Source organism: Brugia malayi, assembly GCF_000002995.4.
Source record: "Brugia malayi strain FR3 genome assembly, contig: Bm_v4_Chr1_scaffold_001, whole genome shotgun sequence".
Lineage (NCBI taxonomy): Eukaryota > Metazoa > Nematoda > Chromadorea > Rhabditida > Onchocercidae > Brugia > Brugia malayi.
The window spans coordinates 2963176-2988135 of NW_025062475.1; the positions used below are offsets into that span (position 1 = coordinate 2963176).

The window sequence follows — 24960 nt, forward strand, 5'->3', positions numbered from 1 at the left end:
AAAAATGAAAAAGAAAAACCTATTTTTTTCTTTTTTTTTTTTTGATCCAACTAATTTTGCATAGAAGAAATTCATAAAATAATAAATTATTTCATTGATAACATTAACATTTATCAATGTTTTAAGCTCACTCAAAAAATTGATAAACTCTTATAGCTTATCAAATTCCATAACTATTAAATTTTACCCTTTAATATAATTGATAATTGATAGCTTCACTTTAATAAGTATTACTAATTTGACAGAATTGTAAGAAAAAGTTTGAATAGAACATTTTAATATTTCAGACATCTAAGTAAATTCATCGTAATAAATAAATGAGTTTCAGTATTTCAGTCTAACCACAAGAAAGGTCATTAATTTAGCCAAAGGTCAAAGATTAATTTAGCCAGAGGTCAAGGAAAAAGATAAATGTCACAAGCTGACAGTGAATGCAAAGAGTAAAGTCATTTAAAAGTTAATCATCGATAAGTAATAATAATTCATTCAAATAAACAAATAATCCATCGTTCATTAACATACTTCGTTATCAGTAAATAACCGTTAAAATTTTATCAAACTGAACAGTAAACATAACTTAAAGCTCTGCAGGTGAGTGTTATCAATGAATTTATCATTTCAAATGGTCTGTATTATTGATTGCAAAGAAAGAAAATAACCAAACAAAACAATGATAACACAATCAGTAATTATCATTAAATTTATAAAATTTTAAACGGAAACATTTATAGGATAAAATTATTGGGGAAAATGGATTGAAATTTCTGAATAATAAAATAAATACACAAATAGAATTTTATGAATTGATAAAAGAAAGAAATAGAGAGAAAGGGAGAGAGAGAGAGAGGGGGAGAGAAAGAGAAAGAGAATTAAATTTTATTTTTTCTGTTATCTGTTGATGATAATATATGCAATGGTTATGAGGAAAGCAGAAGAAAAAATATGACTACCTTAATGTGACACTGAACAGAAATGAAGCAATTGCTATGACAATTGTCAAAGAACATTTGGTGACATATATATAAGTATTAGAAGAGATGTGACCTGGTACTGTGTAATAAGAAAGAAGGGAGAGGGAGAGAAAGAAAGAGAGAGAGAGAGAAAGGAAGAGATTAGATTGAAGAAAAAAAACAGATGAAAGTTAAAGTTACCTGCATAAAACATAGCTAAATAATCACTGAAGAGAGAGAGAGAGGGAGAGAGAAAAATTAAAGAAAAACTGAAAGAATGAGAGGTATATGAGATTATTGAATATTTAATTGAGGGGCAGATGAATGATGGATACACAAAGAAATCATTCTCGATAATATCTCTATGATAAACCAAGTGACAACATTTTTGCGACAGATAAACGATGTAACACAATGTGTTTCTGTCCATCTCTCTGTTTATCCCTCTTTCTATGTTTATTTATTTTACTGTTTATATTTATTTAAGGATTTCAAATTTCAGTTGTTTATAAAAATGAGCTATTTAAGTTATTGATCCAAATTTAATCAATCATTGATCATTTATCAAATTTACCCAATCATTGATTATTTGTCAAATTTATCTGCTTCTTTTTATAATTATTAATAATCCATTTATCAACCAAACAAATTTTGGGAATTTGCGAATTTATTTAAATTTTAAATCGATTGTTTATAGATGGAAAATGTTACTGTATTACCTATATGCAAATGATATTACTATTATTTATTAAATTGTAAAACAAATTTTTTTCCTTCCGCTCGAGAAGATCGATCATAGAATAGAGTAACCTCAAATAAATTATGATTAATTTTGAAAATTATAATTCATTGTTAATATAATTATGATTAATTTATTAACAATTATATAGCTAATATAATCGTAGGAATATATAATTAACTTTTTGTAAAATATTTGCAGTTTATCGATTTATCAAAGAGTGTTGATAAATGATTCGATTAATTGAAGAAAGCATACGGAAAAGCAAATAAATATTTTTTGCTTTTCTTATTGATGAATGATTCAGCTAATTTTATTTTAATTAAAAATTATTTACCAATAAAAAACTAATGTGTACTGCAAATTTTTCATAAATTTCAATATTTTGTCATGGAAAGTTATTTTAACAAAGTTTTTGTTTATCAAAATTTTTTCGATTGTTGCAAATTAACAATTAGCAACTAGATGATATCATTTTTCTTGATTTAATAATTATAATAATTTCTTAATGAAAAAAAAAAAAAAAAAAAAAAAAAAAAAAGAAAACGCAATATTGGTGGGAATGTATTGGTTAACTTCTAGAAATTAAAAAAAAAATTTTCCCAGATCAAATCATGATTCTAAATTTTCTCTTCATTCATTTGTTGATTATATTTAATTTAAATAAACATTCCATTATTGAGATGAACCTTGACCCTATTTGAGATGTAATCTATTTTTTAAAAGAATATTTCAATAAATGTACACTTTCGAATAACCTTTCTGTAATTTTACAAATATCGCTGTATGTTAAATGGTTGACATTTTGTCCATTCATTTTGATAATTTGATGACCAACTTGAAGACCTGCTTTATCTGCTGCACTTGATGGTTTAACATTTAGAATTACTAAGGTATAGAATGGCTTCTGTTTAGATTTCATTCCTTCATTTGAACTATCCTGAAATATTTTATTAAATTCTTTCATTTCAAATATATAATTTGCTAGCTTTTTTTGTAAATTGTTGAATTAAATTGAAAAAATTTATAGCAAAAAATTCAAATGATAGAGTTAAAAATTTAATCTTTAACAAATTAAAATTGTGAATACTTTTCATATGGCATAGAAAAGATGCGTATTAAGAAGTAAACACTATGTATCATCGAATTTAATAATCAAAAACATTGAATTATTTCATTTTAATAAAACATTTTAATTTGTAATAATGATAGCATCATATTAAGATTAAGTTATAAGTAGAGAAATTTCAAACAATTAATAGAGTAAACCTGTTCATTTGAATCATCATTTATTTTGCATAATTTAAGCAGCATTATGATAGAATTATCGTATTAATTTGATAGTGTTTGATAAATATGATTAATTAATTTATCTGCTTAATTTTTTAATACCAAATGTGAAGGTTAAAAGTTCGGTGTTTGTTAATTTACAATTTATCCTCAAATTCACTGATTAATTTGTAATAATGATTTCAATGATTAAAAAATGATACCATAAGCGGATAAGATGAAAGATGTCGTATGATAAAACCATATGGTACATTAATGGATGATCTTTTTAGTAGCAGTTTATTTTCAGCCATTACATCTATTTCTTACCATTAAAACATTTATATTTCTCACATTAAAATGTGACGTAGCAGTTGAATAAGTAAATATATTCTGAAATTAAAATTTAAAAACCATTTCAAATGCATAGTTATAGAAAAAAAATAAATAAATAAATAAAGCATTTATTAAATAGCTTCTTGATAGGTTTATTATTTAAAGGCAAATGAAGCCATAATAAAGTTCAAATTTTAAAGTTTAAATTTTAAAGATTTACAACGATTGTATTATATATTTTTGATGGATGAGAATGAATAAGTGTATCATCGATTTAAAGAAACTAGTTTTTAAAGTGGAAAAATTTGAAAAAAAAAAGAGCAGCAAATTTATGTCAAATAAATCTGTTAGCTTTTCAACAGTAAAATGATCGTAATAAGAAATGCAAAAAAAAACCAACAAATTAACATTAGATTTAATAGATTTAAAATTTCCAGTTTCTATTTTCAATCTAATTTACTCTATAATCTATTTTATTCAGTAATTTTGAATTTTTGATGAAATTTTATTTCCTGTATAAAATTTCAATAATGCAATTGCTCCATTTTTCAGCAGATAATTGATGGTCACAATAAATCATCAAGTTCAAAGATAAAGTTTGTTTTTTTTTTTTTTTTTTCTTTTTTATTTTTTGATAAATTAACTATCATTGGAAATTAACTATTACTATTTTTGAAATTTTTATATAATTGAAGGTGAATCGATATTATCACTGTTAATAATATTATCGATTATCATATTTATAGTTCACTGATAAATCAACAAATAATATTTAGGTAAACAATAAGAGAGGAAAAACAGATTAAAATAAATAAAAAAGAGAAGAATTCTTGATAGCTTATATTATTTCTTGTAATGTTATTATCATGGAGGAAGAAGAGAAAGGATAAAAAGTTTGAACAAATAAATGCTGGGAAAATTACAATTAGCTTTTATGATTTCGAATGATTGTATTTTTGTTCAGCAATTTGTCCATTAAATTAAATATCAATGGAAAAAGTTTTATTTAAAAAAAAAAATGAAACTAAAAAAGATTTTGTTTAAAAAAAAAAAAGAATAAGGAATAATAGTATCAAAATTAATCTAAAATAAAATATTTCAAGTAAATTTGAAAATAAGCTATTTATTGAGAGTAAAATAGAGTAATTGAGCATACAAGTTTAATCACATAAATTTGATAAATAATAATTGAAAAGTAAAAGCCAAACTAATCTTTAGTCCCCTCAAGAATGAAGGAATAACTTCTTATCAGTTAATTGATAACGTGAAGATCACGTCTAATTAGCATACTTTTACCGCCTACAATTAATCACATCATTATCTCAGAATGTATAATGTACACTTGATAATCCCATTTTGATGAAAATTCTCAGATGTTAAGAATGAGTGATAATTAAATCAAATAATTTGCAAAAAAAATAAATCGAGTAATTTGTTTTGAAAAAAATGAGATAATTTAATATCATAAAAACATTAAAAAGTAACAATGCCCCTAAAGTGTATCTATTCAAAGGTCAAAAGTCAACTGATTTTATGCTTTAGCCAAGCAAATCGTATGCATAATATAATTTTAACTATTGACTTTATCAAGTTAAAAAAAAAAAAAATTGATTTCATTGAGAAAATTAATAATTTAAATTTAATTTCAGAGAAAAAAAAAAATTGTTATTGCGTTGAATTTTCAATAATTATTAACTATAAAATGGAGTAAAATGTAATGAAAGTTGAGATTATCTTAGTTGCATTACTCTTCACATATTAGTTATAGAAAAGAATAAGTTGAATTGATAGAAATAATTTAAAAAAATTTAAAAATAATTACAGATCACTGCTCATTATACTTCATGAAATGTGTGAAATATTGTTGATTTAAACAGATGTAAATTTTAATCATAAATCATTCAAATCAAAAATATTCAAATTCTTTTCCTTCTTCTCTTTTTTTTTTTCTGCCCAATCTTTTTTACCATATTTTAGAATAATTGCATATATCCAATATATCTATCCATAAATAATATCAAAATTTCTACAATAATTTAATTAGAAGAAAGAGAAAAAACTCCATAATACATTCATTTATGCAAAAAAAAAAAAAAATTAATATTTACTTTGAGCATAAAGTTTTTATATTTATTCATTTCAAAAAATGTTACATTTATTTATTTTGAATATTGAAAATAAATTTCCTTCATACATAGCATGAAAAATACAATAAATAAACAGAAGGAATATTATAATTTATATATAATTTACTATTATTAATTTATGCAAGAATAATGTGAACAGACACTGTGATTTGACAGCAAATGCCAAAAACTTAGCAAAATGGGATAAAATAGAAGATTGTAAGGTTGAGGAAAGTGGTTAAATTAAATAAATGTATGAGAGGGAGGGAAGGAGAGAGAGAGAGAGAGAGAGAGAACAAAAAAAGGGAGCAATGATGAGTAGAGGGGTCAATAATGTCATTTATTAAACATACACAATACAGGAAAGAAGCATTGACAGTGTAATAATTGGGTTAGTGATTTAGAGAAATGAAATTAGAATTAATTCATTTCAACAATAAGATTACTTTTTCTTCTTCTTCTTCTTCCTCTAATGATAAGAGTTAATATCATTTGAAATAAGCGATGAATTAATTAATTAATTAATCGATCAAATAAGAATTGAAATAATTTAAATATTGACATTGATTCTTTATATTGTACTGTATAGTATATTTTGTATATTATATTATATTTTAATTAATGTAAAAAAAAGATTTTTGTTAATAATTCTCAACAGATCTAATATATTTAATAGAAAAGAAAAAACTAAAAAAGAATGAAAATAAGTGATATTGAAAATGCCAAAAGTATTGTAATACTTTTGATATTTGCAAATGATTCATTATTACACAATGCCAGAACATATTAAATTATCAGAATAGAATATAACAGGCTATTAATTATTATTAACAGCTTTGGATTGTTATGATAAAAAGATATTAGCGCTAGAGATGATAAGGCAATATTAGTAATGAAACATGAAAATAGAACATCTATTAGTCGAAGTTATTTTGCCCTAATTTATTATTTACATTTCGCTAAATGATCAATCAATGCGTCTTGTTCTGCTCACATGATTGCATATAAGATCCGGTCATATAAGATCCGGTTATCCTGAAGGAAGGGACTAAACATGGAAGCTTTTTGATGCATCAGATTTTTTTTTTTTTTTTGATACATCTTTCTAATATTAGTCATCAGCAAATATACCTGATTGATAAATATTGATTAATCAATAAATTTTTTAAAACTTAAAATTCGTTCGCATAGGAATTCAAAGTGGCATATTATACAGATTTCACTTCATAGTACTGCTATGTATATTATGACATATATCAGTATGCGAAAAATTTTCTAATTGGAGTGTTATAACTACTTTTTCAAGGTTCAAGAATTCTAAGGAATTGAATTCAGTCATAAAATGTCAAAAAAAAAAATTGTTAAACATGTGAAACATTTATGAAATAATAAGTTGAGGCACATGGAAGTTCATTAAATTATACATCACTCTTTGGATAGAAAAATTTAAATTCCAAAGAACTTGGTAATATTTTTCACGGGAAATTGCTGAGATGTGAGGTAAGAACACTGCGAGGAAAGCTTTGAAGTAGGAAGTAACAAGAGTTTTACAAATACAGCATAAAATCACTAATATAAGAAAAGATTTTGAGTTTAGTCATGATTTATCTTTCGACTGGTGTTTTTGCGACTTATAGTTTTTTTTCGGTGGTCTATTCCATCTGTTTAACCCTGATTCCAGTAAAAGTTTTGGTTTTTCTTGTCGTGACTCTAAACTGTTTGGAATCGTCTCATTATCGGATGTAAATCCCGTTGTTTCAACAGATGAATTCTGACAGCTGAAACAATAGAATTATGAAAGAAATTGTAAAGACTTGAATCTATTAAAAAACTGCTAAGTATTTTTTAAAAATCGATGGTGATAAAGTAAACTGATTTATATCACTCTTAGCCAGAAATAAATTTTCTTCCGCGCAACAGAAACATAAGAAGCCTACAAAAACATGTAAATGGTTATTTAAAATGTTTAATAATAGTTTAGGAAATGCCAAAATAAAACCTCTTATTGATGTAGTTATCCGGAAAAGGATCCTTGGAAATTAAAATATAAATCGTAGGGACGTCTACATGGACCAATATTCTGAATAGCAAAGTCTTTAATAGCTAATGTTTTTTGATATTAGCAAAAATGAAGATAAAGGGCTTCTTTTATCGCTTAATTTTCCCAAGTTATTGTTTGATGGTTGAGAAGCCGAAAAGGACATTAATTCGAATAGAAAATAATAATACTCTGCGAAGCATACTTGCTTAAATTTTCAACCGTCGGTAACCAGGAATCAGTTCGTCGAGTGAACACTATTTCATTCCATTGATACAGCACTCCATTCTGAAATTATCATCTACTTATATGAATAAGTCATAATGCTTAAAAAAAGGGAGACATTGAAAATTTGATACATTCTGGTGCTATAAATAAATAAATTAAAAATTAAAGTTAGAGACGATTTTTGGTAGTGGAATAATGACAGAATAAATTTAAGCAAGAAATGAATAAAAAAAAAAAATCAAGGATTGCATTTTTGAGAATAAAATTTGAGAAAGTGCTAGAACCACGTATGTTTGAACTGACCTTATAATTCCTTTTGAATACTTCCACACATGAAATACATTTTGCTGTAGCTTCACCAACACCTTTGAAAATTACCATCCGACAATTTGTATCCTAAAATAATTTGTGAAATACAATATGAAATTAGGGGAAAAAAACAATGATGCAGATCTTTAAAACTTCCTTTTTTTATAAAAGTGCTAAAAATATTTTGTTTATGCGAAATAAAATGGTACAAGTTGAAGAATCAAATTAGTAAAACAAAACTAACTAAAACATTAGATACTGTCTTATAGCATATAACAAATGATAATCAGAAAATGCAACACCAATAATAATTATTTCTAAAACCTAGATTAAATCATACCTCAAAAAGTTTGTCCACGAAACTGAGAATATTTTTGAATTTAGTATTTTCTTTCACTATCATTTCTTTCGTATCAGCTGTTAATTCGGTCGGAAAAGGCGGTAAACATGGCACGTTTATTTCGTCAGCTTTCATATAATTTTCCATAACACTGATGATTATGAAGTAATCCTGAAATTACTGAATGATTAAACAACAAAAATTTAAATATGCTATTTTAGGATATATTTATGCATGTTCCAAATAATATATATACATAAGCTGATAACTTTTTATAGCCAACACTGAATAACTCATCGACCTGACAAACGATTATTCCTTTAAAGGGATTCCTCATTCATAGCGAAATGCTTATTTCACATCGTGTTGCATACTAAGGAGATGCAACATATCAAGATTATCACTGGTATGGATGCTGATAAGGATAAGGGGGAGTGATTAATATGATCTGTTAAGGTGATAGCTTGCAGGGAAATATATATTTAGGACTGGACGATATTCTGATAGAACGTAGAATTACTGAAAGTTGCGAAAAATTTTACTACAAGATGTGTAGTTTGGAAGAGTGATTAATTGGTAAAGAAAATGAAACTAATCATAGTGTTCTTTTATTCACAACTTGTTTTATTCTTATTAGCATCGTGATTATCATTATCATTGTTATCATTACTGATGACGATATAAATATATATACTACTCAGGTCACTCACTATGCATCGAAATAAGCAGGTCGTAGTCAAATCAAGAGATCCTGTGATCTTATCGACCATCATTCTATAATGGCCGATGTAAGCTCATATAAAATATCAAGTATTATTTTAATAAGCTTGCAATTTATCGCAAACTTAGTCAGCGTTGTTAGTGACGTTAATACAATTTTGGTAGTTTCACATTATCATTAAAAACATGTTCATTATTTAGTAATTCAAAATGAAATATATGTCTTAATTTGGTATGGAAGTATTTTTTTTTCATTGTTTTTTGGTCTTTCTCGTTATTGTACTGTACTGCGCTTCGTATGATTTTTTGGAATTCCGAAAACATGAAACCTAAAACTGTCGAAATATGAAGTTTTTATTTTAATCTGTAGATATGAATTTGGAATGTTTTCTTCAATATGGAATGTAGTTAGTTTAAAATTTTTGCTAACAGTTTCACTGTATGATTTGGTATTTCATAATAAAGAAGAATGGAAAAATTGTTCCTGTGCTTTATGAGTTCTCCGAATACATTTTTGACTGAAAAACGTTAAAACAAGTGGATGATTCATCAAAGAAATTTATCAAACAAGATTCATTCTTTTTCGTAATATGAATTGGAGTGTTTTCAGATTGTTTTGACATCAAAACGCTGGCCTTTGAACAGTTATTGCCATGATTAGTTAATATTAGTCAACCGAAATAATCACTGGAGTAACTGATGATGAAAAAGTCTAACTCAGTACAACTTTGCCAAAATGACGAAGATGAAACTACAGTAATTGATTTATGCTTCTCACTTCGATACAATTGTTTAGTTTTAGAAACAGCCCTTCTATTACTTAATATCCAATCGTATTATCAAGCATTGTTCCCGCTGCCGCCAACAATATTTCAGTGAATTCAAATTTCGCAAATTTGTATTTTCAAAAAAAAAAAATAACAAAGTAAAATTTCTTCATTCCCCTTCCTATACAGATCACTTGTAAGTAGTTTTTAGCAAGTTAATACTGAACTGAATAAAAGGATTCAACAGTTGGCATAAGGGACTCTTCACTTTTATATCATTATATAAAAAAAACTTAATCAATTACACTCAAGATGGATAAATCTTTATGATAGCCTTAATCAATTGAATATAATGCATTCAGATGGATTCGATGGATAATATAATCGTGGTACGAGACTCTTCTGGTCGTGGGTCGGCTAAATCTACTATTGTATGTTTTTTTTCTTTTTTTTTGTTTGTTTGTTTCACGTTTAAATGCTTTAGATAAATTCGCTTCATTTGGGAATAATTTGCAGTTACAAACTGCTTTGCCAATCACAGATCCGGTTAAGGAAACGGAAATATTGGAAAGTATTGATGCAGCATATTTCATCGACGAAGGATTCGATGCAACCGACTATGAACTGAAAGTGAATTTTAAGTTTAGTTAAGTGAAAGTTCTGCAGAAATTTTTTTTTTCAGATTTTCTTCTACTGAATCATTACATAATTTAGAAAGTTATGGGTGCCGATATTTTGCCTGAAGATTTAACTGGAGAAATGGACAAATTAAAGCAACAATTACAAGTTGTTTCTAAACGGGTATCGGAAGTGATTATGCAGGATTGGCCTTCTTATTCATCCCAGCTGGAAGATATTGCTGAAATTCAAAAAGATCTAGATAGTATCCTTTTGGTAATGCAGAATATGCGAAAGTTAGTTTTATATTATGAATACATCTGTGATCTGTTCACTTGTAAATTGTTTTGTTGTGCACAATCTGTGTAATGTTTCATGCTAGCCTTTTCTACTTCTTGAAACAATAAATATAGTACTAGAAGAGTAATGTAGTGGTAATCTAACCAGTGATATTTTGACCGCAATTCTGCAACACAGAGTTATATACATCGTATTTATTAGCTGCGTATGACTGTAGTTCATTAATAAAAAGTAAAAATCCAAGAATTCTGACCCATTGCAGTTACAGGTTTACCTTCATAAATGATATGCGCCCTTTCAATACAATTTTTCATTTTTATTTCCATCACAGGAAACTTGCTCAAGCGAAACTTGAAAATCAAAATGGTCTGGAAATAATTGCAAATTACAGAAATCGAATATTTTTAAAGAAGTTATTATCGTCCCTCGAGGACATTAAAACATTATACGAAGTACAGTTCCAAATTAAGGATCTTGTCCAGGTTGGATGTTGTTAGCCTACTTTATTATTTGTTGTTATTTGTAGTACTTTTTGGGGAAGAGATGCTTATTAACTTATATTAACACTACACTATGGCATGTTTTCTTCCAATTGTTTTCAGGAGGAAAATTTCCCTGCAGCCATTAATATGTGTTATGAAGCACAGAAAGCTACAGTAACTTTTAATCAATTCAGCTGCGTCAAGTAATAATTTTTATTTAATTCAAGAGTAGAAGATAACAACTTTTTTATGATGTGTTTTATATTAATTATCCCGTATTCCTTTTGGGATTAAATGTGATTCACAAAAATTAAATATTTTTTTATTATGTCACTTAAGGCTATTAACATTAAATGGGGTACAAATCCAGATTTTAGTTCTAGATGTTAATTCACCTTCGAAAAAAAAGTTAAGGCTGCAAAGTTGTTTCGAAATTGGGCAAATGGGAAATTTTAAAGAATGGTGCTTTTTTACTTTTGAAAACAATTTATTAATTTTTATGCAATATATTAGTAAACTTAAGTTTTTATTAAAAATTTGACATAAAAATGTATTTAATAGTTTTTTGTATCTCCTAAATTCTTATTCTTATGTTTAGTTTTTTTAGTTGGGACTATTTATAGAGAGTTATCAACGAAGTTGCATGAAGCTTTGGAAGAAATCGAAATAAATTTGGATAACTGTTTGGCCTCGATAACGATTTTATTTAGCGTTGATCGTTATTCATCGATTTATACTGCCTATAAATTGTTAGGTAAAGTTGAGGTAATAGATTTTTTTCATTTGAAAAATAATATAATTAAATCATTTAAAATGGTTTACACTAGAATTGCCACAGATTCACATTGTTTAACTAATTTTTATATCAATATTTTTTCAAGGAATGTGCGATGAAAGTGGTTGGCTTTACTCGTGCAACTTTAGAAAGCTCAGCGAGGACGGTTATCAGTGATAAGATACTGCCCATTAGGACTGAAACGAAAATTCAAGAATTATCATATGAGCAGCTTTGTGAGGTTTGTTTTGTTTTATTTGATGCTCTTCCACATAAATGAAGATGAAGGATTGGAACATATATAGTTTCTGTTTAAAATTTTGTTGAGTTTATACAGGCTGTGGATATGGGTCAAATATTGGACTGTGTGCGCGAATTGGGGTTTGTTATTTGTAAAGTGTTGTTTACATATCATTCTATTTTGCTTTTCCACATCGATGAAGATGAAAGGTTGGAATGTGCACACGAAAAAACAGGTCAGTTGTTCAGTTGATATCATTTTATGAATTTTATTAGGTTCTAATCTTTTTTTAGTAATATTTTTCAAGCTATTGAACTGGTTAATTACTGGTTGTCTGAAATGAAATCAGTTTTATCAACGTAGCTGCAGTTATAAAATGACAACTTCTTTATTGTTCATTGTTAGGTTAGGTACATTCTAGAAAATACATTCTACATTCTAGTTAGGTACATTCTAGAAAATCTGGGCATTGTTCGTAAAATTCTCGTGGATTCCTTATATTCTATTTTCAAGACTGCATCAGTAAAATTCAGCACTTTATTATATTGTCATGATCTCTCGCTTCTAAAAATCGATCAATTTCTGGATATTATTGAAATGTCAAACCGGTTGGTTTCAGTTATTATTTCCCCACATTTTCCTTTTTTAAATATGTGCATTTTTATTTCTTCAAAAAATTTGTACTTGATGCCGTTTTATGTAGGTTTTGATTTAAACAGTTTAACGTTATCCTGGACATTTATTCACCTGTAATGCTTACGCTTAATTTATAAATTGCAAGATTCAAACAGTTTGGTCGCACTTACTTTGGTAATGTTTGTGGTGAAGTTACGATGTCATTGGAAAAGCAGAGTGATCAGTACTTCAAGAGGTTTGTCATAGAATTGTAGTTCATTGGGCAGTTTTATACGTTTTTAATTTAGATTCCATTATGATCGAATGGATGAGTTACGTATGTTTTTGGAAAATGAAGCTTTTGCTTTATGTCCGGTGCCATTACAATTCACTTTGTTCGATTTTCAGGTAAAATATTTAATGTTACATTGCTGTTTACTGTTTATTTCAAAGACTATTTTTTTAAACATATTTTCGAGATTAGCGAATATTTACGCACTAACCAAAATAAACGGAAATGCGCACATGCCAATATTTTAAATACTATTAGATCATGAGCACCTTTAAATTATTTTTTTGTGGTCTGATTTTCTTAGCAGCAACTGTCGAAGTAATAAATAGGAGTACAGAATTTCAAAGTTTAAATATTTCTGGTTTTAAGGAATTCAGTTTCCTGAAGGAATTGAGTGGATGTCGAGGAGGAGTTGATTCTTCTTTACATTCTAAAATTGATCTGGATCTGGGTGAGCCATTAGACTTTCAGATTCTTCAGCCGACCGATGTAAATCCTTTTCTGATGGGAACTACAGATATGGATTCTTCTGCTAAGGTTAGTATTTGTGTGATTCTTGTATTGTATTTCTGTTAATGGATAGAAACTAGAAATTGCATGTTTTTTATGTTTTAAACTTTTCCTTCAGGATGTTGATATCACCATTATTTCAAGTGCGAAAAATTCGTCGAACGATGATGTGGATAATGACAGGTAAGTTTTTCATTTTTACAGTTCTTATAAAACTTAACAGGATGAAGTTTTCTAGTTTTGGAGATCTTCATTCGTTTCAACTTCTCTTTTGCTGTCATTTTTTGTAAAGTTAAAAGATATGTTTTCGAAATAATTTTAAATCATTGCAAATAAACATAGAGTATATAGAACTGTAATAGTATAAATTGCTGATACTGCTTTCTAAATTTTATGCCAATTAAATAAGCTGTTCTAAAAAATCTAATTTTTAGTACTTTTGCTTCTTAATAATTTTTCATTTAATGGAGGATTTCCAGTCACTTTTATTATTAAGAGAACATTTTCACTTTAAAATTCTGATATTTTATTTCATTGGTAGATATCGTCTGGATGGTAGTTTCTCACAGCTGGCTCCAATTCTTTGTAATGCATCACTGAATCTCTTACGCTTTATTGGTCTGTTTTCATTTCATTCAACTTAATTTTTTTCTGCTTTTTATCATCAGAAACCTTCCTTTGTTCAAGTTTGTCACTGACAATTTAGGGAAATACATTCGGATGGCTTATGTGCTTCACTCAGTTGCTGATCAAGCTGTAAATGGTATTTTTGAACTCTGCAGCTATTTTTTCTTTGCGGTAAAGATGTTTTAAATGTTATTTTATCTGTTACAAGGCTGGCTGTTCCAAATTTTATTTTGTCCGAACTCAAATAATTAATATCTGTTTAGTATTTTTTCCAGGTATATTCATTTTTCGTGTCAAATGCACATAGTGTTACTGAATCTTTTTTCTCTCCAAACTTAAAAAATGTTATGGACAATTTAGAAAGTGATTTATTTAGTGATGATTCACCTTCAGAAGGTGCAAATGTGAGTTGGATTTCTTTTTATGAAATTGCCAGTCTATTTTTGGGCATGCATTGTTTTAATTCCTCCAGACTTTTCTATTTTCCGGATAATTTTATCTTTGGATATTGAAGCTCATAATCTATAAATTAACCTCTTTATTTTTAATTGGATTTATAACTATAATTTTTCAGAAATTTAAATGTTTTCCCTGCACATTGTTACAAGATGTTAAGCTTGATTCAGCACCTAGTTATGCCTTACGTGAACGCATTGTTGGCGCTGAATCTGTGTAAGTGACGTTATTTTTATTATTTACTTGAAATTCTCTATTAAATCCAATTTGTGATCATTTTCAGAAATTTTATTTCTAAACAGCTTGATCTCATCCGTCCAGTTATCGAATCGCTGGTTAATCGTGATGTCATCGAGAAATATTATACAGAGGTGGTATAACTTGTATTGCATCCTTAATATAACTGCGTAGTTATGGCTTGTGCTATACTCAACATTTTTTTTTTTCAGATCCTGGCTGTGATACCAAAAATGAGAGAATGTATCTATGCTTGTGCAATAAGCTGTTTAATTGATTATGATTGGTTTGTGAATGATATAATGACAACGAAATGGGACATTTGTCAGCTCCAATCGCAACATAGCACTTATGTTGATAATATTTTGCAAGTATGTTCATTCCGCTTTATTAATATATCTTTTTTTTTTTTTCAATACAAAAATATTTAGCATTATTTAGCTAAAGGTTCCAGGTTTTTGCATCTTCTAGCTTCCCTAATGCTTAACTTTTTGCAAATATATGTTTCAGAATAACACTATCATCTTTTGTTATTAACTTTAAATGTTTTATTTGCATTACACACATTGCAGGAATTTTCAAGGATTAACGATTTGCTTTCTGAAATCGCAAAACAAATACCAATTACAAGACCGGTTCAAAAGACTTTTTGGAGCATAGTTATATATTGTACATTTAATGCACTTGTCAAAGGGTATATTCCTTTCCACAGTTTAGATTTTGGTCTGATGTTCTCGCAGTTTTTCTCTTTCTCTTTTTATCACTTATCTATACAAAGTGAAATTATATTGGATAAAATTCCTTCACTCTCAGTATTAAGAGATCTGTTTGAAGTTATGGTGAATTTGGGAAAAAGTGCTCGAATGAAGGGCGTGCATTAATGCAGTTAGATTTCCAACAGTTAATTGCAAAACTCGAACAACTTATCGATTTTATGCCCATCCCACACAAAGCATATGTTGAAAATTACATCAAAGCTTATTATTTACCTGAAAGTTCGATGGAATCGTGGATTTTGCAGCACAGAGTAAGTAATATTTATTGCTTTATTAAAGTCTTCGTAATTGATTTGAAAATTAAAGTTTGTTTTTCAGAAGTCAGTTACTGTAAAAACAAATCGTCCCACATTTTAGAACATACATTACTATTTGCTGAAATTAGCTGTTTATTGAGAGAGTGGAAATATTGAAAAGGCAGTAAATATTTTGTAGCACTGCTTGGGTAAGTCTTTGTTCTGGGAGCATGGTTGAATCAATATGATATGCTGGTTTCATTTCTTGATTGTTCTTGATTTTTTCTTTTTTTTTTTTTTTTTTTACAGGAATATACAACAAATCAAATCATAACACTTTTAAATGTGGCAACACATATTTCGAAGAAAGCCCGAACACGAATTATTAATGCACTCGAGGAATAATATGAGGACAATCTGTTACGATTTTTTCCTTGAATTTAATTTATTTAATCATTGTTGAATTGTTTGAGTGTTTCTCAGTAGTGTGAATACCGCAGTAGTTGCAGCTTTTTTTAATCCGATCAAAAGATTCTTATAGCTAAGAGCTACCAAAATGTTGTTTGAAATTCTTTTTTGTGCCCTTAATAAAAGCCTTACTAATTAGTTAATTTTTGCGAAAATTTCGAAGCCTTTTACTTTCAGCTTGCATACTCTACCACTAGAGAGAATTTTTAACGGCAATGTTTCACAAGGTTATGTATCACTTTTTACTGTTTTAAATTTGGAATCGTGTTTGGATTATATACTTGTGAATTGCTTTCTTCCATAAATATGTAAACAGAAGGAAAATTTGTTGGTCCCATTTTATTTTCTTGAAGTAAAAAATGACCTGACTCCTCACCATCCTCGTAATTCTAGTCTCTTTTGGTGAAAAAGTGGAACATAGGAAAAGAATTTCCTTTTTGTCTTTGAAATTCAACTAATTAACATTACCATGAATGTGATAGAGGGTGTTTGTTGCTATTTATTCTCTTGCTATGGAAATAAATTTCGATGTCGATTTTTGCTGGTTAGTTAAACGTATTTGCAGTGGTTAGTTGTGCGGTTAGTTTTGTTTTTGGACGTTTGCAGGTCTGCGAGTTATCAAAATTTGGAAATATTCGACGGAGTTTTCACTTTTCGATAGCATGTTCTAAAAACTGAATAATATGAAGTAAAACTAAGAACCAGAATGAAATTTTAAAAAAAAGTTATGTTGTAGAGAGCAGGTTAAAGAAAATTCATTATAATTCTCGTTACTGTTTTCTCTTCAGTTGTTTCACAATACGATTTCGTTTTTCCCCTCACCTCATCTTTCTATACAGCATTGATTCGAAGAGCAGGAACTGCACCATATGAGGCCGAATTTCGCATAAATCATCGTTCAATTCCATATATTTATTTGTTAGTTTTCATATGCTGTCTTTTTTTAATTTTTCACCATTGTTTAATATTGTTGTGAAGAATAAATTATGCAGATTTGCTATATTTTAAACTTGTCATCCAAATATTACAGCAAAAAAAATTACGAGGAAGATGAATGAAGAATGAATCACACGAATGTCAGCAAAGCGGAAAATTTCCTCTTGAAAATCGCGTTTGTCAAAGGCAAACATATTGACCATTTGTTAGTTGTTAATGCACATTTCACACTTTTCCCCGGCACTATTAGCTGTGTTTGTTCATACGCTTCATTTTTAGAAGCAAAAGTTTGTGGACAGGGAAGATGAAGGATAAATGTCTTCTGATGAAGATTAATTGCCTCCTCAATAAGAGAGGCTGAACAATACAGCGAATTTCGCGAACTGATTAAATTTTTGTTTCTTGGCAGTATTTTAATGTCATATGAGGAATGAAGTCTTGATGTAATCACCTTGTTATCGCTTTTGAAGAATGAATGTCATCATATCTTTAATTCAATCATTTAACAATCCACTCATAATCCTTATATTGACAAAAGTATCACCATTGATGGTAAAAGCACAATTTTCAGGACCCTCGAACTGCGAACTGTTTCCGGTTGTCTAAGGATTCAGTTTACAAAATAAACACTATTTAATTCCTTGTTCGACTTAGCCGGGTTAGTTGAGGGCGATTACGATTTAAAATTTCATAACTTTCGTAATTTGTCCATTACAAGCTACTGTGTCTTTTAAAAGACATCTGCCACTATAGATGTCAAAAACATACGGTGATAAGAGATCAAGAATACTTTCCTTCTGATCTATCTTTGTTATCCCATTTATGATATTTGAGATTTTTTAAACAAATAATTTATTCCTTACCTTCTCCGTAAATGAAACAAAATTGTTCCAACAGGAAATACTCTGGAATTTTTCCGAATAAGATCATATTTGTGTTTTGTATCGCAGTCAAGTTGAATTTTCTACAGCACAGCTTAACAGTGCCACTAACATACATAAATTGTTGCAATAAATTAACATAAAATTTGTGAATCGAAAAATAAATTTGCGGCTCAACGCGAAAAGACTACGCAGAATATGGAGGTGTCTCAGTAATTACGTTTGTAACAGAGATAGAAAGGAGGGGAGGGGTTGCCGAGTTGCACAGAGGAACCCACTCGAAGTTCAATGCATGGCGTCTTCGAATGGGTGCCAGCAAGAGCTCTTAAACTAACCTTGCTGAGAGGCCTCTCGCGATCATGAAGGCGGGACCTCCATGGTGAGGCCCGGTCACTGCACTTCTGGATCGGGTTGACCCGTGTGGCAATCCCAAGTCGGGATTGGCCAGCAGCTTAATTTTTGCGTTTGGGGAAAGCGTTCGCGCTTCCCTGTGGTTGGTGCTGTTCAGAGTTGGTGGTGGTGGTGGGTAGAGTGAGTGGTAAGGGTTTAGGAGAGTGCAAGTAATGGTGTGAGGTAAGTTGTGGTATTTGTGGTATTAGAACATAGGTTTGCTAGAACTATGCAAAGGAAGACTTTACAATTGTCATTAGATAATCTAAGAGACCTTGGATGAGTTAGCTAATGTTAGCGAGAAAACCTAAAGAAGTATAATTTATTCATTACATTATTAATCTTAAATAAATTGTCCTACATTAAATATAAGCCAGGTGGTAGAGAGAATATTAAAGCGCATCGCTTTAAGGATTAGTGTGAATCTTGATTTATTGTCACAAGCTAAGCAGAATTCTCAAGATAGAATACTGATTTTTAGGATGGGAAAGTGTTCAGTGGCATATGTTAGATTCATGCTAAACCGTAAAAGCCCGCACTTCACATGTGAGAGCAAAAGTTCACAGTGAGATTAATTGTATAGTTGTGTTTGACGTGTGATTTGAAGAGATACGGTAGTGATAATCTAAATATATCATATAGCAGCTATTATAGTTTGAAATTCTTTCCACGGCAGTGTTGTTAGTGCCCAATGGCCTTAGCTATGCATGCTGTTGTTTATGACGTTGCTGCATTACCCGTCCGCATCAAGCAATGCGGTGTAATGCGCTTATTTATGCGCAGTGGTAGGTTGCAAACCAATCTCCACTCAACTTAATCTGCTTAAGCAGGGAAGCGCGAACGCTGTCCCCAAACGCAAAAATTTTGCTGTTGGCTGACCCCAACTCGGGATAGCCACACGGGTCAGCCGGACCGAAAAGTGCAATGGCCAAGCCTCACCATGGAGGTCCCGCCTTCGTGATCGCGAGATCCTCCCAGCCAGGTAAGTTTATGAGCTTCTCCATTCAGCGATATCATCCTACGATACAGCAAACTCCGAGTGGGTCGAAATAGAATTTTTAACATCTATTGATATAAGAAAAGACATATAAAAGACTGCGTCAAATGAGAGGAGACAGATAGCAATACAAATTGCCTTCCTCACATGTCCACTCCTATGCATCTGCAACAGCATTAAATGATTGCAACTGCAATACGTCATTGCTGTCATTAATTTCAATTCCTTTTCATTTCAACACAATACATTTAACATTTATATCTTTATATTTTATATCAAAGTAAAATGAGAGATTAAACTTCATGCTGTTCATTTATTTTGCATAATTTTATTGAAATTATTCAATTTTGTTTACAGATATGCCATAAAAAATATGATTGATAATCGCTGATAGCATTGTAAGTGTAATTATCAAGTGATAAGCAAAGTGAACATTGGATATTGTTAATCTGCTACAGACTTATGCAGTTTCAGAATCTCAAAGTAATTGATAGACTAAAAAACTAATGCAAATTTTTTATGTAAGTACAAAAAAGATCGCTAAATAATATCATATTAAAAAAAAAAAAAAAAAAAAAGGGAGACGAAAATGATAAGATACAACTATAAAATCTTAATGGAGAATTCATTTAACTGTTATAAACTTTTGACATATTTGTAGAAGTTTTTATTGTTAGATGTGAAATATTTGAATTATAATATTCCAGGTTAAAAATTCGATTAAATCTAACTGATCTTAAATATAAATTATGCTAAATCTTGCAAAAAATTTAAACTGAAATATCCCATGATATAGCATTGTATTTTAACTAATTATTTTTTGATAAATGAAATAATTCACAGAAACAAATTCAGTCAAAATTTCTTTTTTTTTATAAAATGATTTAGCATTTACTTAATTATATCATTTAGTTAAACTGGTTTATAAAAATAATAATCGCTGAATTTTATGGTTCTATTTATTGTGTATGCTTGTCGATTGTTCGTTCATTCATTCGTAATCACTTTGAATGATTGCTTAACAACTTTTGCATAAGAAATATTTCAGTTGAATGTCAATTTAGATTTGTAATTTTTATTTATTTATTTTTTATGGTATCGTTATAATTAAATTAATTACATAGTGTTTGTTCGCAATAATTGTTTCTGATTTTATTGATTAAATTTGTTGTGTGTGAGTAAAATTTAGGAAATAGACGATAGTTGGCTTATTTTATGATCACTAAATTTCATGTGAAAATGAGCTTAAACAATTTAATTGTTTAAGTTTAAATTAGTTTAATTAATTGAATGATTTCTTCTTCTCAATAATTTTCATCAACCATTTTCTCTTTTTTTTTTCCGTCATTGAAAAATTCAAGAGTTGAAAATATGACTGATATCAATTAAATGCATTTCGGTATGTTTGTTTGAAAGAATGTGTCATAAATTATAAAAAAATAGACTTTTTGATTGGAAAAGTATAACATATTGATAAGAAAAGTTGAAAGGTTGATTGAAATAAATTATTTGATAAATTGCTAAGCATTAAGCCATATGCTGTATAATGGATTTTGTACAGAAAAATAAGAAATCAAAAGGGGAAGATGAAAATTAGTTGGGTTAAAAAAATAGGATGAAATTTTTAGGCTACTTATTGATCCGGAAAAGTGCAGTTGGAATTCGTTGAAAAGACTAGTTGACATTTTTATTTCCTATATTCTGGCTTCATTCTATAAAACTTATGTTACTTTTTTTTTTTTTTTTTTTTAATAATTTATTGTCATTGACAGTCCTTATAACAGAAAAAAAAAAATTAAATGTCAAAATAAAATATAAAATGAACTTCTTTGGATGGGTTGTTTCTTGATAGAACTTCAAGTTCTTTAAGATATAGTTGTGATGAAATAAATTTTAAGCCAAATCAATTTTAAATCAATTTAAGCCAATTTCAATCAAATTCAATTTCATTTAATCAAAAGTAACTAAATTTTTAAAATTATGAGTATTTGTGAGTAAGAGAATTAACACATACAAATGGAATTTTTTTTTTTTGTGCTAAAAGATGCATTAAATTTTGTGAAGGTTTTGAAGCTCAAAGAAAGTTATTTTATATTTTTATTTTGGCATTTGATTTTTTATTTTCTATTTGTACATCTGCAAATGGTAATGTTGTTTGTTTTACAGAAGGAAACCAAAACAAATAATGATAGTTTTTTCAATTTATTATTTTTTAGATTTGAGAGAATGCTAAGAATGATTGTTTGCTGTGTTAACATTTAAGCATGCAAAGAATCAGTCAGTAGAAGCTGAATACTGTTTCTAGAACTGAGCAAAATTTATTCCATTCTGATATTTTAAGTTTTTTTGAAATTTTGTATTATTATTAAATGAATATTCATTCATTTATCGTAACTTCTATTATTTCATCGTGAATTTTCAATTTTTTTTTCTCAATTTATTCTTTTTTTTTCTTTGCTTAAATTAAGTCCATTACTGAAATGAATTTAGCTTGAAATTCACTTCTCCACAAATATGTTTTAAAGAATTGAAGAAGTAATACTTCAAGTAGAAATATTAAAATAGGAATGAATAAAAACTGAAAACCTGTACAACTCTTACCTCTCTTCCACATTTTCGCCATTTCCAATTTATTAAATTTCTCCGTCTTGTAGTTATTTCAATAAATTTATTAATAGATTATAACTCTTCTATTTTAATCAGTTATAATTAATAGATTTTTAAAAATGAATGCTTGCAGTAAGTATCGGAACGAAATTATGGTTCATTTTTGAATGTTTGAAAACCTTAAATTAAATATTCTATCAAATATTTTTTATTCTCAACTCTTGTCTCTTTCCTGTCAATTTTTGATTGTTTACTTTCACTTTGCTACCATTTCAACTGCAAATTCATCAACCTTTTTCTTTGCGCTTTTTTCTCCCAGTAAGACTTGATTTCATTAATGAAATTATAATTTAAATACAAATGTGAAGTAATGTAATAGTTAGAAAAAGAAAAAAAGAAAAACTTAGGAATATTGATTTTAAACATATACTTGAAAAAATTTTCGATTTATGTATTTTTCAAAATAAGCTTTAATAAATCGATTGTTTATTTCACACTTAATATCATACTGTATTATGTCAATATTTATACCGTACTACATTATATACCGTACTTCCATTCATTCTTAATGCATTAATTACTGTATTTTAAATTTTTTTTGTATAATTACACAATTCTGTCTTACGATGTTACAAACTATGCAAAATAATGATTCAATGTTTTCGCTTTTTTTTTTCCTTTAGATTTGAAAAAATTTTTCCATATTATTATTAAATCGATTAGTAAATGTCTGTATGAATTAGTCATTTTGTTTGTTTAAAGAAAATGAAAAAAAAAAAAAAATCACTTTAACAAACTATCTTCATCCATTAGTGAAGCATTTACAAAAAGAATAAGCTTTTCAATAAAAAAAAAGAAGAAAAATGACCCATTTAATTCTTTTGATAAATGATAGTTTCTCCGCCGCAAATACATTATTTTTATTCTTGCTTTAAAAACAAAAAAAAAAAAAAGCATACAATTTGATGATTGTTCTGTTGAAATGAATTTGTTAAGAGTAGCAGAAATATATACGAATAGATCAGAACAAACTTTTGGACAAATTAGAGTAATTATAGATAGCTAGACAAGCGTTTATATGAAAAGCTTAAAATTAATTGTTTTAGCAAATATAAAGCTAAATTGATGAAATAATTTAATGACAAGTCGTAAAGCTACACAGAATCCTGAAGAATGTAGGAGAGTAATAATTCTTTTGACAAAGATAATCGTCTCTTTTTTTTCTTATTCTTTTTATTAAGAATTACTAACCATAACTTCACTAAGAAATTTTATTTTTGGATTTATAGCTTTCCCGAAATAGCATTCCAAAACAACCAAGCATTCATAACTTTCCAAAACAACCAAGCATTAGCTATTATTTCGATTTTTTCCTCTTACTAATATAAACATGTTTAATTATTTCTCCACAAATTCCAGCAATTTATCCTTCCCTGATTTTATTAAACATAAAAATCTAAAGTATTATAAACACATTAATTACTAAAAAAAAAGAATGCACAAAATAAGATAAATCCAACTTCACAGAATCAGGCTGAATTCTTGAATGCTTAAAACATGTATTTCACACTTAACAACTAATTAATATATATGCAATGGTGTTTGCTATTCGTTAATTTATATTCTTACCTAACTGTGAAACCTGAATTCCAGAAAAAATTTATCAAAGAATTGTAATAGTGAACTGATCGATAACTTTATAACTAGTTGAATACAGAGAAAGATGTGTGTCATCTTGCAAAAAATGTATCATCGTTTCAAAATCACACAATATGTGTGTGCATGAAGAAAGTAATTTTAAAACTATTTTTCTCTTATGCTTTTCCTTTCTTGAACATTTTAATAAAGTTAATTTAGCATTGTTTTGAATTTTTATATCTTTTTGATGAGTAATAAAATTTTTACCTCATTTTACTCTATTTTCATTTGAACATATTCATAACGATTATATCCAAATATAAATCTGAGAGAATAAACATAATCCTATTCCTGTCCAATTTCACTATTCATTATTATAGAACATGTATTATTGTTGACATTGTCAGTCTAGTTGTACTTATCTTTTTTTTTTTTTTTTTTACAATTGATGATTTTCAATTTTAAATGATCATTTGTCATTGCATAGAGAGTGAGAGAAAGAATGCGACACTGCTGTTAATACCATTTTTTTTCTTTCGTTTCTTAATTACGAATAATTGAAAATTTCAGTGTTTTTTTTTCTTCGAAAAATTTTGTTACAGTTAAAAATTTCACCTTTACAGATATAATACTTTGATGGTAGAATGCAATGGCAACAACAAATTATTCTTCCACAATCGAATATAATGTGATGTGATAATGATAGCGATGATAAGAACAATGTGGAGCATTTGGATTCTCAGTTAGTATCAATTCTTTTCTTTTATCACAAAATTATTACATATTTAGCTGTTTAATTAATCATTTTAACTCTCTCTCTCTCACAAATTTGCTAATCTTTCAGAGTTTTTTAATTTTAAAGGTAAATGATTAAAGCTCTCGTATGTGTGTGAACTTTTATCATCAATGTATCATCTAATTATTGTTAATCAACTATATATTGTTATAACATGTCTATAATGTAGAAGATATATTAATGTAATACATTAAAAAATAATATAAAAATATATAATATACAAGAAATAACACAGAAAAGAAAAAATAAAATGAAATATG

General features: G+C 28.1%; 3 protein-coding genes and 2 non-coding genes across 5 annotated transcripts; 3 read left to right on the forward strand and 2 right to left on the reverse strand.

Annotated features, from left to right (window-relative positions):
* Positions 1-1669: 1669 nt before the first annotated feature.
* Bm13097 (Uncharacterized protein) lies at positions 1670-3272 on the reverse strand (the record flags this gene model as incomplete). Its single annotated transcript, XM_043076368.1, has 3 exons — positions 1670-1760; positions 2448-2629; positions 3183-3272. 3 exons carry the CDS (start codon positions 3270-3272, stop codon positions 1670-1672), a joined length of 363 nt encoding a protein of 120 aa, XP_042932302.1.
* Positions 3273-7017: 3745 nt separating this feature from the next.
* On the reverse strand, positions 7018-8482 carry Bm9863 (MGC84124 protein, putative; the record flags this gene model as incomplete). Its single annotated transcript, XM_043076369.1, has 5 exons — positions 7018-7198; positions 7420-7500; positions 7664-7746; positions 7990-8082; positions 8336-8482. The coding sequence occupies 5 exons, from the start codon at positions 8480-8482 to the stop codon at positions 7018-7020; spliced, it is 585 nt and encodes a 194-aa protein (XP_042932303.1).
* A 1272-nt stretch (positions 8483-9754) lies between these two features.
* Positions 9755-16392, forward strand: Bma-vps-50 (Uncharacterized protein; the record flags this gene model as incomplete). The annotated part of the gene is made up of 23 exons (XM_043076370.1): positions 9755-9811; positions 10185-10253; positions 10339-10452; positions 10537-10736; positions 11072-11222; positions 11343-11425; positions 11846-11987; positions 12104-12238; positions 12335-12473; positions 12696-12846; positions 13020-13109; positions 13162-13261; positions 13515-13682; positions 13774-13838; positions 14197-14273; positions 14362-14453; positions 14558-14686; positions 14857-14954; positions 15022-15109; positions 15188-15346; positions 15548-15669; positions 15810-16002; positions 16297-16392. 23 exons carry the CDS (start codon positions 9755-9757, stop codon positions 16390-16392), a joined length of 2718 nt encoding a protein of 905 aa, XP_042932304.1.
* A 2207-nt stretch (positions 16393-18599) lies between these two features.
* Positions 18600-18764, forward strand: Bm15524. Its single transcript, XR_006227917.1, has one exon. It is a non-coding gene; the product is annotated as a small nuclear RNA Bm15524 (small nuclear RNA).
* Positions 18765-19488: 724 nt separating this feature from the next.
* Positions 19489-19652, forward strand: Bm15523. The gene has a single exon (XR_006227916.1). It is a non-coding gene; the product is annotated as a small nuclear RNA Bm15523 (small nuclear RNA).
* Positions 19653-24960: the final 5308 nt, after the last annotated feature.